Source organism: Mustelus asterias, chromosome 17 (assembly GCF_964213995.1).
Source record: "Mustelus asterias chromosome 17, sMusAst1.hap1.1, whole genome shotgun sequence".
In the NCBI taxonomy this organism is placed as follows: Eukaryota; Metazoa; Chordata; class Chondrichthyes; order Carcharhiniformes; family Triakidae; genus Mustelus; species Mustelus asterias.
Window position 1 is genome coordinate 54,309,759 of NC_135817.1, and position 11,831 is coordinate 54,321,589.

The window sequence follows — 11,831 nt, forward strand, 5'->3', positions numbered from 1 at the left end:
CTTTCCCCAAAGCCTCATCCACTATGATGATCTCGGGAACTTCGTGAATTACCAGGGGATACTCACAATCCTAGTTTAAATTGCTCAGTGGGCTTCAGGCTGCGTACTGGAGATGACCGAGTGGAGAGTGCTGTCATGCTGGTCCGAAGAGAGAACATGGCCGGCCTGACCATCCTTTTATATTGTAAACTTGAATTCTTTTTCCAGCCAACTCCGCCCCCCCTTCCAACCGGCAGTTTCCACAGACAAAGGCTTGCTAGGGTTATCTGCAGCTGCGATCTTACAGTCCATAGAGACCAGATGGTCCCATCCCAGGTGATAGGTCCCTTGCTGTCCTGTATTGTTCCATCGGAGATCATTTAATTGTTTTCCCATTAGGGAAATGGGCTTCTCCTCGCTCTGGGACAAGGCCATTATCACCTGTATTGAGTCCAGACCAGGTGCATTGTCTTGCTGCCGGCCTAGTTTGGTGATAACCTAATCAGCAGTCTGTCTGGTTTCTGGCTGCTTGCAATTTTTGGACTGCACACACACACGCACACGCGCACGCGCACGCGCACACACGCGTGGCCACTTTCACAGTTCTTTAGGGTTCAAGTTCTTTTCCCAGCTCATAAAAAAAAAGCCTGAGTTGCCCGAAAAACTTAGATGGGTCCCAGTTATTCCTGCCTTTTCTTGGGATATGTGGAAAATTCACTATTCCAGTCCTACTCGGGACCCTGCCCCCATATCTCTTTTTCTGGTATATTGATGATTGAAAGGGAGCCACCTCCTGTTGACAGACATTTCCAACATTTGATGTTAATCAGGATAATCAGGCCCCAAATTATGCAGAGTGTATATCAGCAGTCAAGTTACCAGCTTCCCACCTTGGATGAAGTTGCAAATTGCCCCCGATATATTAACTTACTGCACCATCCAGGTCCATCATAACTACCATTACATCATCAAATCGGGTGGGATTTTACAGACTCGCTCATCCCGAAACCGTAAAATCCCACTCAAGGTCAATGGGCCTTCTCATGCTCTGCCCCTTGGCCACTCCGATTCTCATGGCGGGCGGACCAGTAACATTTTGGTCATAGTATCTAGTACCATTGCCATTTATATCATGTTGCACCAGCAAACCTAGGTTCAGCAGAATGCCACTTCAGCATTTCCCAATCATTTAGCATTGAGAAACATTTCTTGTAAATCAATTCCACATGCTAAATATAATCTGAGCAATACACTGAACAAAAACGAACCATATTATAGATTATTAGCCTTTATTGTAAAAATAAAAAGTCTGGAAACAAATAGTTGTCATCATAAAGTTACAAAATTAACTCTTAAATTGTGACATTTGTAGGATTTTTTAAAAATTCATTCGTGGGAAATGGGTGTCGCTGGCTGGCCAGCATTTATTGCCCATCCCTAGTTGCCCTGAAGGTGGTGGCGAGTTGCCTTCTTGAATCGCTGCAGTCCATGTGCTGTGGGTTGACCCACAATGCCGTTAGGGAGGGAATTCCAGGATTTTGACCCAGCGATTGCAAAGGAACAGCGATATATTTCCAAGTCAGGACGGTGAGAGGCTTGGAGGGGAACTTGCAGGTGGTGGTGTTCCCATGTATCTGCTGCCCTTGTCCTTCTAGATGGAAGTGGTCATGGGTTTGGAAGGTGCTGTCTAAGGATCTTCGGTGAATTGCAGCAGTGCATCTTATAGATAGTACACACTGCTGCTACTGAGTGTCAGTGATGGAATATCAAACATGAAAATATACAAGGGATTTAGTAATACTGGATTTGACTAGATAGTTGCTAGCTGAGAATATTTTAGCGGAATTATAAACTCACATGTTAACAGTTGCAAATTTACAATGTTATAACTGCAAATGTCTTGTCGCTTTCATAGGGCGGAATTTTCCCATCCCGTCCACCACGAGAATCGAAGCGGGTGGGACAGGAACGTGCAAAAAGCCATTGATCTTGGCGGGATTTGTCTTGTGCCGAGCGCAGCTGGAAAATCCCACCCACAGTCTTGTACATAATTACAGAAATGCATTTTATAAAAAAATCAGAGTAATTCAGTTTGGAGCAAAATTATTACTTCTCCATTTCGTATAACAAAAGCTTGTCAGCGTAAATGAATGCAACTTCCTGCAATATATCCAAAATTCTGTTTTTGTTCCCAACTCATCAGTTGCCCTGATTCACTCATGAATCCCAAGTCAACACGTCTAGATTCTAGGAGTTACAGACTTGAAGGAGAATCCATTTCTGCTGTGGAAAATCTGATATTTAATTCAGCAAGAGCCTGTAACAGAGGGGAAAGAATTACTTGACATAACATGACGCATAGATAAGTGTCTCAGGTTCTGCAATGAGATGTGACGCCACTATTTAAAAAAGGAGGTAGACAAAAGGCGGGTAACTATAGGCTGGTTAGCTTAACTTCTGTAGTAGGGAAAATGCTTGAATCTATCATCAAGGAAGAAATAGCGAGGCATCTGGATATAAATTGTCCCATTGGTAAGACGCAGCATGGGTTCATGAAGGGCAGGTCATGTTTGACTAATTTGGTGGAATTCTTTGAGAACGTTACATGTGCAGTGGACAACGGGGAACCTGTGGATGTGGTGTATCTGGATTTCCAGAAGGCATTTGACAAGGTGCCGCACCAAAGACTGCTACACAAGATAAAGGTGCACAGTGTTACGGGCAATGTATTAGCATAGATAGAGGATTGGTTGACTAACAGAAAGCAAAGAGTGGGGGTAAATGGGTGTTTTTCTGGTTGGCGATCAGTGACTATTGGTGTGCCTCAAGGATCAGTGTTGGGACCGCAATTGTTTACGATTTACATCGTTGATTTGGAGTTGGGGACCAAGTGTAGTGTGTCAAAATTCGCAGATGACACTAAGATGAGTGGCAGAGCAAAGTGTGCAGAGGATGCTGAAAGTCTGCAAAGGGATATAGATAATCTAAGTGAGTGGGCGAGGGTCTGGCAGATGGAGTACAATGTTAGTAAATGTGAGGTCATCCATTTTGGTAGGAATAACAGCAAAATGGACTATTATTTAAATGGTAAAAAATTGCAGCATGCTGCTGTGCAGAGGGACCTGGGTGTCCTTGTGCAGGAATCTCAAGGAGTTCGTTTGCAGGTGTAGCAGGTAATTAAGGCGGCAAATGGAATTTTGTCCTTCATTGCTAGAGGGATGGAGTTTAAAAACAGCGAGATTATGTTGCAGCTGTATAAGGTGCTGGTGAGGCCACACCTGGAATACTGTGTACAGTTTTGGCCTCCTTATTTGAGAAAGGATATACTGGCACTGGAGGGGGTGCAGAGGAGATTCACTAAGTTGATTCTGGAGTTGAGAGGATTGGCTTATGAGGAGAGACTGAGTACATGGGGGCTATACTCATTGGAATTGAGAAGGATGAGGGGAGATCTTATAGAAACATAACATTATGAAGGGAATAGATAAGGTAGAAGCAGGGAAGTTGTTTCCACTGATGGGTGAAACTGGAACTAGGGGACATAGCCTCAAAATAAGGGGAAGCAGATTTAGGACTGAGTTGAGGAGGAACTTCTTCACACAAAGGGTTGTGAATCTGTGGAATTCCCTGCCCAATGAAGCAGTTGAGGCCAGCTCACTGAATGTTTTTAAGGCAAGGATAGATACATTTTTGAACAGTAAAGGAATTAAGGGTTATGGTGAGCGGGCGGGTAAGTGGAGCTGAGTCCACAAAAAGATTAGCCATGATCTTATTGAATGGCGGAGCAGGCTCGAGGGGCCAGATGGCCTACTCCTGCTTCTAGTTCTTATGTTCTTATGAAAAGCATCATTGATTTTAACACTGAGGACACAGCACGGAATTTGAAAATTTCAACTGTACATTTTAACTGAAAGATTGAATGCAAATTAATTATCAGTGACAACCTTATAATTGATTGTGTTTTATCAAGTTCAGTGTTTTTTCATCTATAGCAAGTACAATTAACTTTTCTGGTAAAAACTGGTTGATTATTTCTGGTCAGGAGCAGAAGGTTTCTGTTAATTATACTTAGCTTACACATAGCTCAGTTCAACAATTAATTGTTCTTTGACTGTAATTGTTTGTGACAGATGTGCGAACAGAGGTTTCGAGTGCGACTTGTGATGTTCATGTGACTGACTCTGATCCCTTGAGTGGTTGAATGAACGCAGTAATGTTCCCACAGCAGCTGTGACATGAAATGGTCCACTTTTTTGTTAGTTATTTAGCAGAATACATTTTGTGAGAATTGACCCTTTGGTTTTATTTTGTTATTTTCCTCCGTGGTGAAAAAATCTTTGGCAACTGACTGACTACCAACCAAACCTAAAGTGGTCAGGGTAGACCTTCTACAGAAATTGAATTTAAGTAAAGTATTCATATCGAAACAGTATTACAACTTGAACAGATTAGCGATATCTAGATCCTTACTTGCATAAACTTTCTATGTTGAGGATTATTATCTATAGAGATTGAAGTAACCATTATAAAGCATCACTCCATACTGCCCGAGTCTGCTTTGCAAGAGCACAAAAATGGAAACTGAAATTCATTTCAATCACTGGAAAATTAGAATAATAACTAATTGAGAATATTGATTCCTTCATCTGTACTATTGGCGAGCAGAGAGTGGACATAGAATCCCTACAGTGCAGAATGAGGCCATTTGGCCCATTGCGCCTGTACTGACAACAATTCCACCCAGGCCCTATCCCGTAACCCCATGAATTTACATGGCTAATCCCCCTGACACCATAGGGCAATTTATCATGGCCAATCAACCTAATTCATACATCTTTGGAGTGTGGGAGGAAACTGGAGCACCAGGAGGAAACCCACACAGACACGGGGCGAATGTGCAAACTCCACACAAGCAGTGACCCAAGCCAGGAATCGAACCCGGGTCCCTGGCTCTGTGAGGCAGCAGTGCTAACCACTGTGCCACCATGTCGCTCGGACTGTCTTAAATTGATCCCATTTGCTCACAAAACAATGAATTCCCAGTTCTTTATGCAGTGGTCCTGGGCCAATATAACACTCAATGCCTGTCTTTCGTTGGGTTTGCGATGGAATTACAGTAAATAACTCCAAAAACTGATCACTAAAGTTAACTGCTGTTACTTGACTTACCTTTCTAGTCATCTCATTGGAAGGATCTTTGTTGCAGAAAATGGTAAGGAACATTCTACAGACATCTTCACCTTTGTCGAGCATTATGCTCAGCAATTCCCGATTCCTTTCTTGGCAGGTAGTTTTTGATGAAACGTTATTCACTTCCTCTTTATTCAGACACTTCTCAAAAAGTGTATCTACCACAGGCTTCTGAATCCCTTCACCCATTTTCTGTACAAAGCCACTGAAGTTCTTGCGTAACCAATCTGATAAGAAACAAACGTGAGTATAGGAGAAATGAACATCCACCTGAACCAGAATATAAGGGTGTGTGCACAGACTGAAGCTGATGTCTGTGCTTAATTCTTTCATCTGTGGTTCTCTTGAAGAACACATTGGAAGGGCAACATATTGCAGTTAACTTTCAACACAGTCAATATGCCAGCTAATGTGGGATGTGCAAGGAAACATGTTTTTGATGGATGTAACAAAAGGGAGAGATAGATGTTCACTTTTGTTGCCTGCCTGCCTCAGGAATATGCATTTCTGGGGAAGAACTCCAGGAGATATTTGTGGTGAGTGACCAATGTGCCACCAGGGGCATGTTGCCCATTCAAATCCCCATGTCTCAGACTTTACATCCATTTTGAATTTAATACTAGGTTTTCTGCGACTCAGTAAAGCCGACAGTTGGAGGAAGGTGAGGTCAATGGATGCAGTAGAGGTAGGGGTGATGGAGGGAGGGATGGAGGTAGGGATATAGAGTGAGGGTGTGGAGGGTGGGTGGGAGTAGGGGTGAGTGGGGTTAGTGAGGGATGGTCAGGGAGAATTAAGTCAAGTGGGGGGGGTGTGTGGGAGTAGAGGCTGGGAGGGTCCATGACCTATATGCCTCTCAGGACAACAACCCTGTCCAGGCCTGCACAGATTGAAGACACACGGTTGGGTCAACCCATGAGCAGAGGTGTTTTACACCCCAATAGATGGGAAGTATGATTTTATGAATGTTGCAGATAAAAACTGCCGTTAATACACAAAGCACAATGGTTAGCACTGCTGCCTCACAGTGCCAGGGACCTGGGTTCGACTCTGGATTTGGGTGACTGTCTATGTGGAGTTTGCACATTCTCCCTGTGTCTGCGTGGGTTTCCTCTGGGTGCTCCAGTTTTCTCCCACAGTCCAAAGATGCATGGGGTTATGGGGATAGCGCATGGGTGGGATTGTGGTCGGTGCAGACCCAATGGGCTGAATGGCCTCCTTCTGCACTGTAGGGATTCTATGAATCACAGAATATCACTTTATTAAAATGGAATTTGATTTATTCAATTATTGTAAATCAGCGGCATTATTGTTCCCAACATGGCATTAACATTCTTATTGTTGTAAAGCAGGTATCCAATGATTTCAGTGTGCGGAATGCACATGAGATCAACTAAGTTTTATGTAGTGTCGGTCCCACATATCATTATTTCTGCTCCTCTGAAGATTTAAACTCAGGGCAGAATTTAACTCCCCCCATCCCACCCACCGAGGCACATTTGGAGGTAGGCATCACTTAATTGGGGGTGGGGGAGTTCCTGGTGGGGTGCCCGCTGCCTGCCAGTCTCTGCCCAGATGAAGTCTACACTCAGGGATGCCCTCACCCCACCGCTAACCGAGGCCAATTAACACCCACTTAAGGGTCTGGTCCCGCTGCAGCCGATATTGAGCTGGTGGTGGGAGTTATCTATCACACATGAAGCTCAAAAACCAAACTCATTGGCTGTGAGCTTACAGTGGTGGGGGTGGGGGGGAATTTTCTCGTTTAAAGGCATTCAGTGCCTGATTGAGGGACCCACCGTCTGGGGGTGGGATGAGGGGAATGGGTGGAGAGTGGGGGGGAATGTCTGCTGAGAGCTATCCTGGCTACCCTTTCTGCCTTCCTGAGAGCCCCTACCATCCTATCCAGGACTTCCATCCAGCCCTCGCTCACCTGTAGCCCGGGTTGCTCAGTGATTCTAGGCCTCACCCTGGATGCATTGCTTGCAACTGTCACCACTCCCAATGCCTGCCTTAGATAGCTGCTGCCTTCTGATAGACCGGCAGCTTTTGGGGGCAGGACTTCCACTCCCGATGTCCTTGTTCCTGGAGAAGGCATACACTGGCTTCCTTAGTGCCTGAGTGGCAATTAATATCAGCATGCCTCCCTCACAAAGAGGTGTGATGCGGGGCTCCTGCTGGCTCGCTCCAGATGGTGAGTGCAATTCCGTTGCCTGCAATAAATACTGTCCACACTGTGACACACCTGACTCGCTGCTTCTGCTGGAGAAATCCAGAGTGCAAAATATCTGTTCAGTCCTGGAGCACAGCATTGTGAGGGAATGTGGTGTGTGAGCTATTGCATAGGTACAATTTTCCATAACAAAACAAAAATTAAACAGAGTAGCGCAGAGCCTCCCTGTCAAGTAACACAATGCAAAATGCCAGGACCAGCCACACCAACCCTCCAGGCACACACCGCAGCACCACTAAGGCAAGCTCATCTGGAAATGCAGATGACAATCTAGCTTAACAGCCGAGTGAGCAGTGAATCTAATGTCAAGAGTGAGTCCTGCCATGGCACACTTTTGGCATTACGACCAACTCTTGGCTGAGGCAAAGGGACCATTACCGGGCTAAACTTTAAAAAAAAGATTTGTTTTTATCCCAGCAATGATAAACACAATCCTCTCAAAACCTCTTCCTAAACCGTTCCTTCAGAAAAATATACTTGACCCAAGTCAAACCATCAAATAAAACTTAAATCAGGAAACAGATCTTTACCTTTGCAATGTGTTCTTTTGTGAATTGAGTTTCTTTCTTTTATTAATTCATGTTGTTTCCTCAATGCACCAAGTTCCCTTTCACTTTCTATGTAGCGTTGATAGCTTTGAAAGTACAGAATGCTAATGGACTCCTCCAAGCTTTTCTCTCTTGTACTTTTTCCATCTGTAAAACAAAAATATATGCTCCACATGGAACCAAAGACTTTGCAAAATGCGTTCAGTTGTTAGAAATGGTAATGGTTTCAGTTGAAGAGTATGCAATGCTGATGCGATGTAGGAGAAAATTGCAGCTCCTAGACTGTGATTCCCCGATTTTAATCTCGGGCAAGAATGGTATGTGCGAGGCTGAGACTTATAGAAAACCATGCTGGTGTTGGCAGCGTGAAGACTGAGCACTATCTCCATCTCTCTGGTCAGTCTCCTGCCCACATCCTGGCCGGCAGAGCAACAGCACTTGAATAAGTCAGAAAGAGCAAACTTTTGCAGGATCTCATGAAGGCCGAAGCCATGGAGGCTTAAGCTTTCAGTGTGGGTTGGGGGGGTTAGCGGGAGCACTCCTGTCCATCCTGACTCCACAAGGAAAGTAAAGAAATTGTTAAAAAGGCCAATCTGTTTGCGCTTCTCTCACTGCTTGATTGACCTGACAGGAAGGGAAAAACTAATTGGGTTCAATGACTTAATTGACGTCTGCCTCCCCATGGAACAGTTTTCAGCAATTATTGCCCCACCTCTCATTGAGAGCTACCCATACCCTCAGTGAAGATAAGCTTGGTTTACCCACCGAGGTCAAAGACCCTCATGGAAGAAAACCCATTTTCCCAGTGAGGACAAGCTATATTTTCTCCTTCATTCTGAGCACACGCTGGGCCAACCTCTTGATATTCCTCTGTCCACTAAATTCCTCTCCTTGTCTGAGCTGAAGCCTCCTCACCCCTTTTCTATATAAAACAAATCATGGCCTCCCATGAGCGATAACTGGCCTTACACCCATTGAGAAGCAAATCTCTTGCTCCCACCCCACAAACTCAACATGTCTCTTCCAACCCCTTATCCAGATGCAACTCAGCAGCAACCTGAGCCAAAAACCTCTCTCTGTAATGTTTTCCCCCCCTTCCCCAGTAAAATAAAAAAAGTACTTCCCTATGCAAATAAAATTGGGCCCTGTAATGATGCAGCTCCAAATCCACTGGGAAGAAAATTGCCCTGCTCCAGTGTCAATTCTTCTCTAATCCCCATCGTCTTTCTCCTTCATTCCCTTTTTGCTGGCCCGTTTCAGTTACCCCTCAGCTCTCTTCGCTTTCACCCCACAATTTTTTCCACTCTTGCTGTCCGCTTCTTCCCATCCCCCATCCACTGCTATCGCAAAGAAATGGGCCTTGTCCCGTTGTCCTCTGTTGTTCCTTCTCCTCCACCACCACTTCTGGTTCCTCCTTTCCTCCAGTAGCAATTCCTTTGCCCACTTCTCCTTCTCTCCCATTCTTCCTCTATTCTACCTCTCTCCCTTCTCCAGGCCTCCCTTCTCTTCACCAAGGTTCACTTACTGCACTTGGTCTTGGTTTCCCCTTTGGAACTACAAGGGAGATTGACTAAAGCACTGACACAGCTGCAACTTTTCAATTGTCATTACTTTAGTGAGAATTCGTCAGATAAAAATGACAGGAACAAGAAAAGCATATTCAACCAATTAACCTTAGTGCTCACAATATTCAGGTCCTCTTTCATCTTTTGTATAGAATGTGTTTTTTAACATCTCTCTCCTGTCTTCCATTGCCCTGAACTGATGATTTTATACTTACATTCGATTAATAATTAAATGATTTAATTGTAAGGCAAGATGAAATCTCCTGTTATTAATAACATGTGAGGGAAAAACTTGCTGCAAGTGTTACTTTCATATTATTGTATTACCAGCATTACCCACACGTAAAGATGTGCGGGTTAAGTTGATTGGCCATGCTAAAATTGTCCTGGGATGCGTAGGTTAGAGGGATTAGTGGGTAAATATGTAGGGATATGGGGGTAGGGCCTGGGTGGGATTGTGGTTGGTGCAGACTCGATGGGCCGAATGGCCTCTTTCTGTACTGTAGGGTTTCTAAGATTTTCTAAGATTTCTAAGACGTGCTCACAGAGAATGATAAGGGCTAAGATACGGCAAAGATACAATGGAAGAAAGCATTAAATTCCCTCAATTTAATGACTTACCTACACACTTGACGAAGACCAGTTTCACAATCCAGAATAGACGGTGCATGCTCATCGTGAGTTTCTCTGCAAAATCTTCAAGTGTGGTGGATTTGTCGAGCATTGATAAATCTTGAAGGTGCAGGATGTCTCTGATGGCACTTTCTGGAATGCCATGCTGAGCTTTTTCAAAGATTTCGTATGGGTCCAGAGTTTGGATTTCACTGTAGTCCACAGGCTGGTTTGTTGTGTCCAGCATGCACTGGATGACACAGCACTGAAAGATTTCTCTTACATTATCAAGGACATCGCTCCTGCCCTTCATGGAATCATGGTGTAATTTTCTCAGTAGTTCACACAGGTTGGTTACCAACTCTCTTCCTTTGGAAAAGAAGTGAGCCACTGTAATCCAGAAACGATAAAGCTATAGTTAGTTTGCAATTATCACATACCTGTTTTCAGTGATGGTTTATTATAGTGATCAGATTTATTTTTTCAAGGGGGTCATTTTACATAAAAATTGCTGGCAGCAACATTCTTGAATAAAATGACTGATTTACTTGATTTGTGCAATCCCAGATTATATATCCTGAATGTGAAAGGAAAAGAAATACATGGTCTGTATTTTCACAGAGATCTCCTTCTCTGCGGAAATGCCCGCAGAGGTCCAAATCTGGAAGCTCTACCCCTGAACGCAGCCTCTGCCATTCTCATGGGTGGGGGCAGTTTCTAATTGGCACATCTATGGTTTCCCGAGGCAGCTGCCCATGTAAATCAGTAACTGTTATTCATGTGATTTTGATGAACTAGGTTTCTGAAATCAGTAATGTCCAGCTGTGCAGGTTCGATCTGATTGGAGTAGGTCTGAACCTTGCGCATTCATTTGGATAACCAGGATAACTCTTTTGGAAAAGGGTTTTCATATGATTCCAGGACACCTTTGGAAGAGATCAGGTGCCCTTTGGGAGAGGTAAAGTACCCTTTCGGAGAAGTCAGGTGTCCATTTAAAATTGTTGAAAGTAGACTGGAATGTATGTAAAAAGTGCATAAACCCATTGGAACTGTCAAAGAACTGTCAAGCTGTCAAACAACTGACAACTACCAAAGAACTAACAGAGCTCATTGCAACTATTAAAGCTTTTAAAAAAATTGGGCAGTTAAAAAAAAATGCTGGCTATTTCAGTCTGTTGACATAAGTTTATCATTATAGGATTTCATAGAAATCGTAGAAACCCTACAGTGCAGGAAGAGGCCATTCGGCCCATCGAGTCTGCACCGACCACACTCCCACCCAGGCCCTACCCCCATATCCCTACATATTTTTACCCGCTAATCCCTCTAATCTACAAACCTCAGGACACTAAGGGGCAATTTTACAACGGCCAATCAACCTAACCCGCACATCTTTGGACTGTGGGAGGAAACCGGAGCACCCGGAGGAAACCCTCGCAGACACGACGAGAATGCGCAAACTCCACACAGGCAGTGACCCGAGCCGGGAATCGAACCCAGGTCCCTGGAGCTGTGAAGCAGCAGTGCTAACCACTGTGCTACCGTGCTGCATGAGTTTATGTTACAACCTAAAATCATCACAGTGGGGTACCTGTTAAGTGAGCAGTTTGACTGGCAACTCCAAGTGGTTATAGAATAAAGACGTTTGTTCTCAGAAGAGATTAAGTACCTAAGGGAAATGTTTGTTTTCATAAGAGAATAAATGAA

The 11,831-nt window shown here is 44.2% G+C and overlaps 1 protein-coding gene across 2 annotated transcripts in view; it reads right to left on the bottom strand.

Moving 5' to 3' along the window:
* Positions 1-1,253: 1,253 nt before the first annotated feature.
* Positions 1,254-11,831, bottom strand: part of LOC144506167 (uncharacterized) — a 30,421-nt gene continuing 19,843 nt past the window's right edge. The window contains exons 10-13 of one of the 2 annotated variants that reach the window (XM_078232013.1): positions 10,134-10,514; positions 7,930-8,094; positions 5,220-5,396; positions 1,254-2,296 (exon numbers count right to left, since the gene is read on the bottom strand). In XM_078232013.1, the coding sequence (XP_078088139.1) occupies positions 2,286-2,296; positions 5,220-5,396; positions 7,930-8,094; positions 10,134-10,514 (734 nt within the window). In that variant the 3' untranslated portion in view covers positions 1,254-2,285. Of the gene's footprint in view, positions 2,297-5,148; positions 5,397-7,929; positions 8,095-10,133; positions 10,515-11,831 lie in introns of both variants that reach the window. The other variant, XM_078232012.1, reaches the window with a different exon arrangement.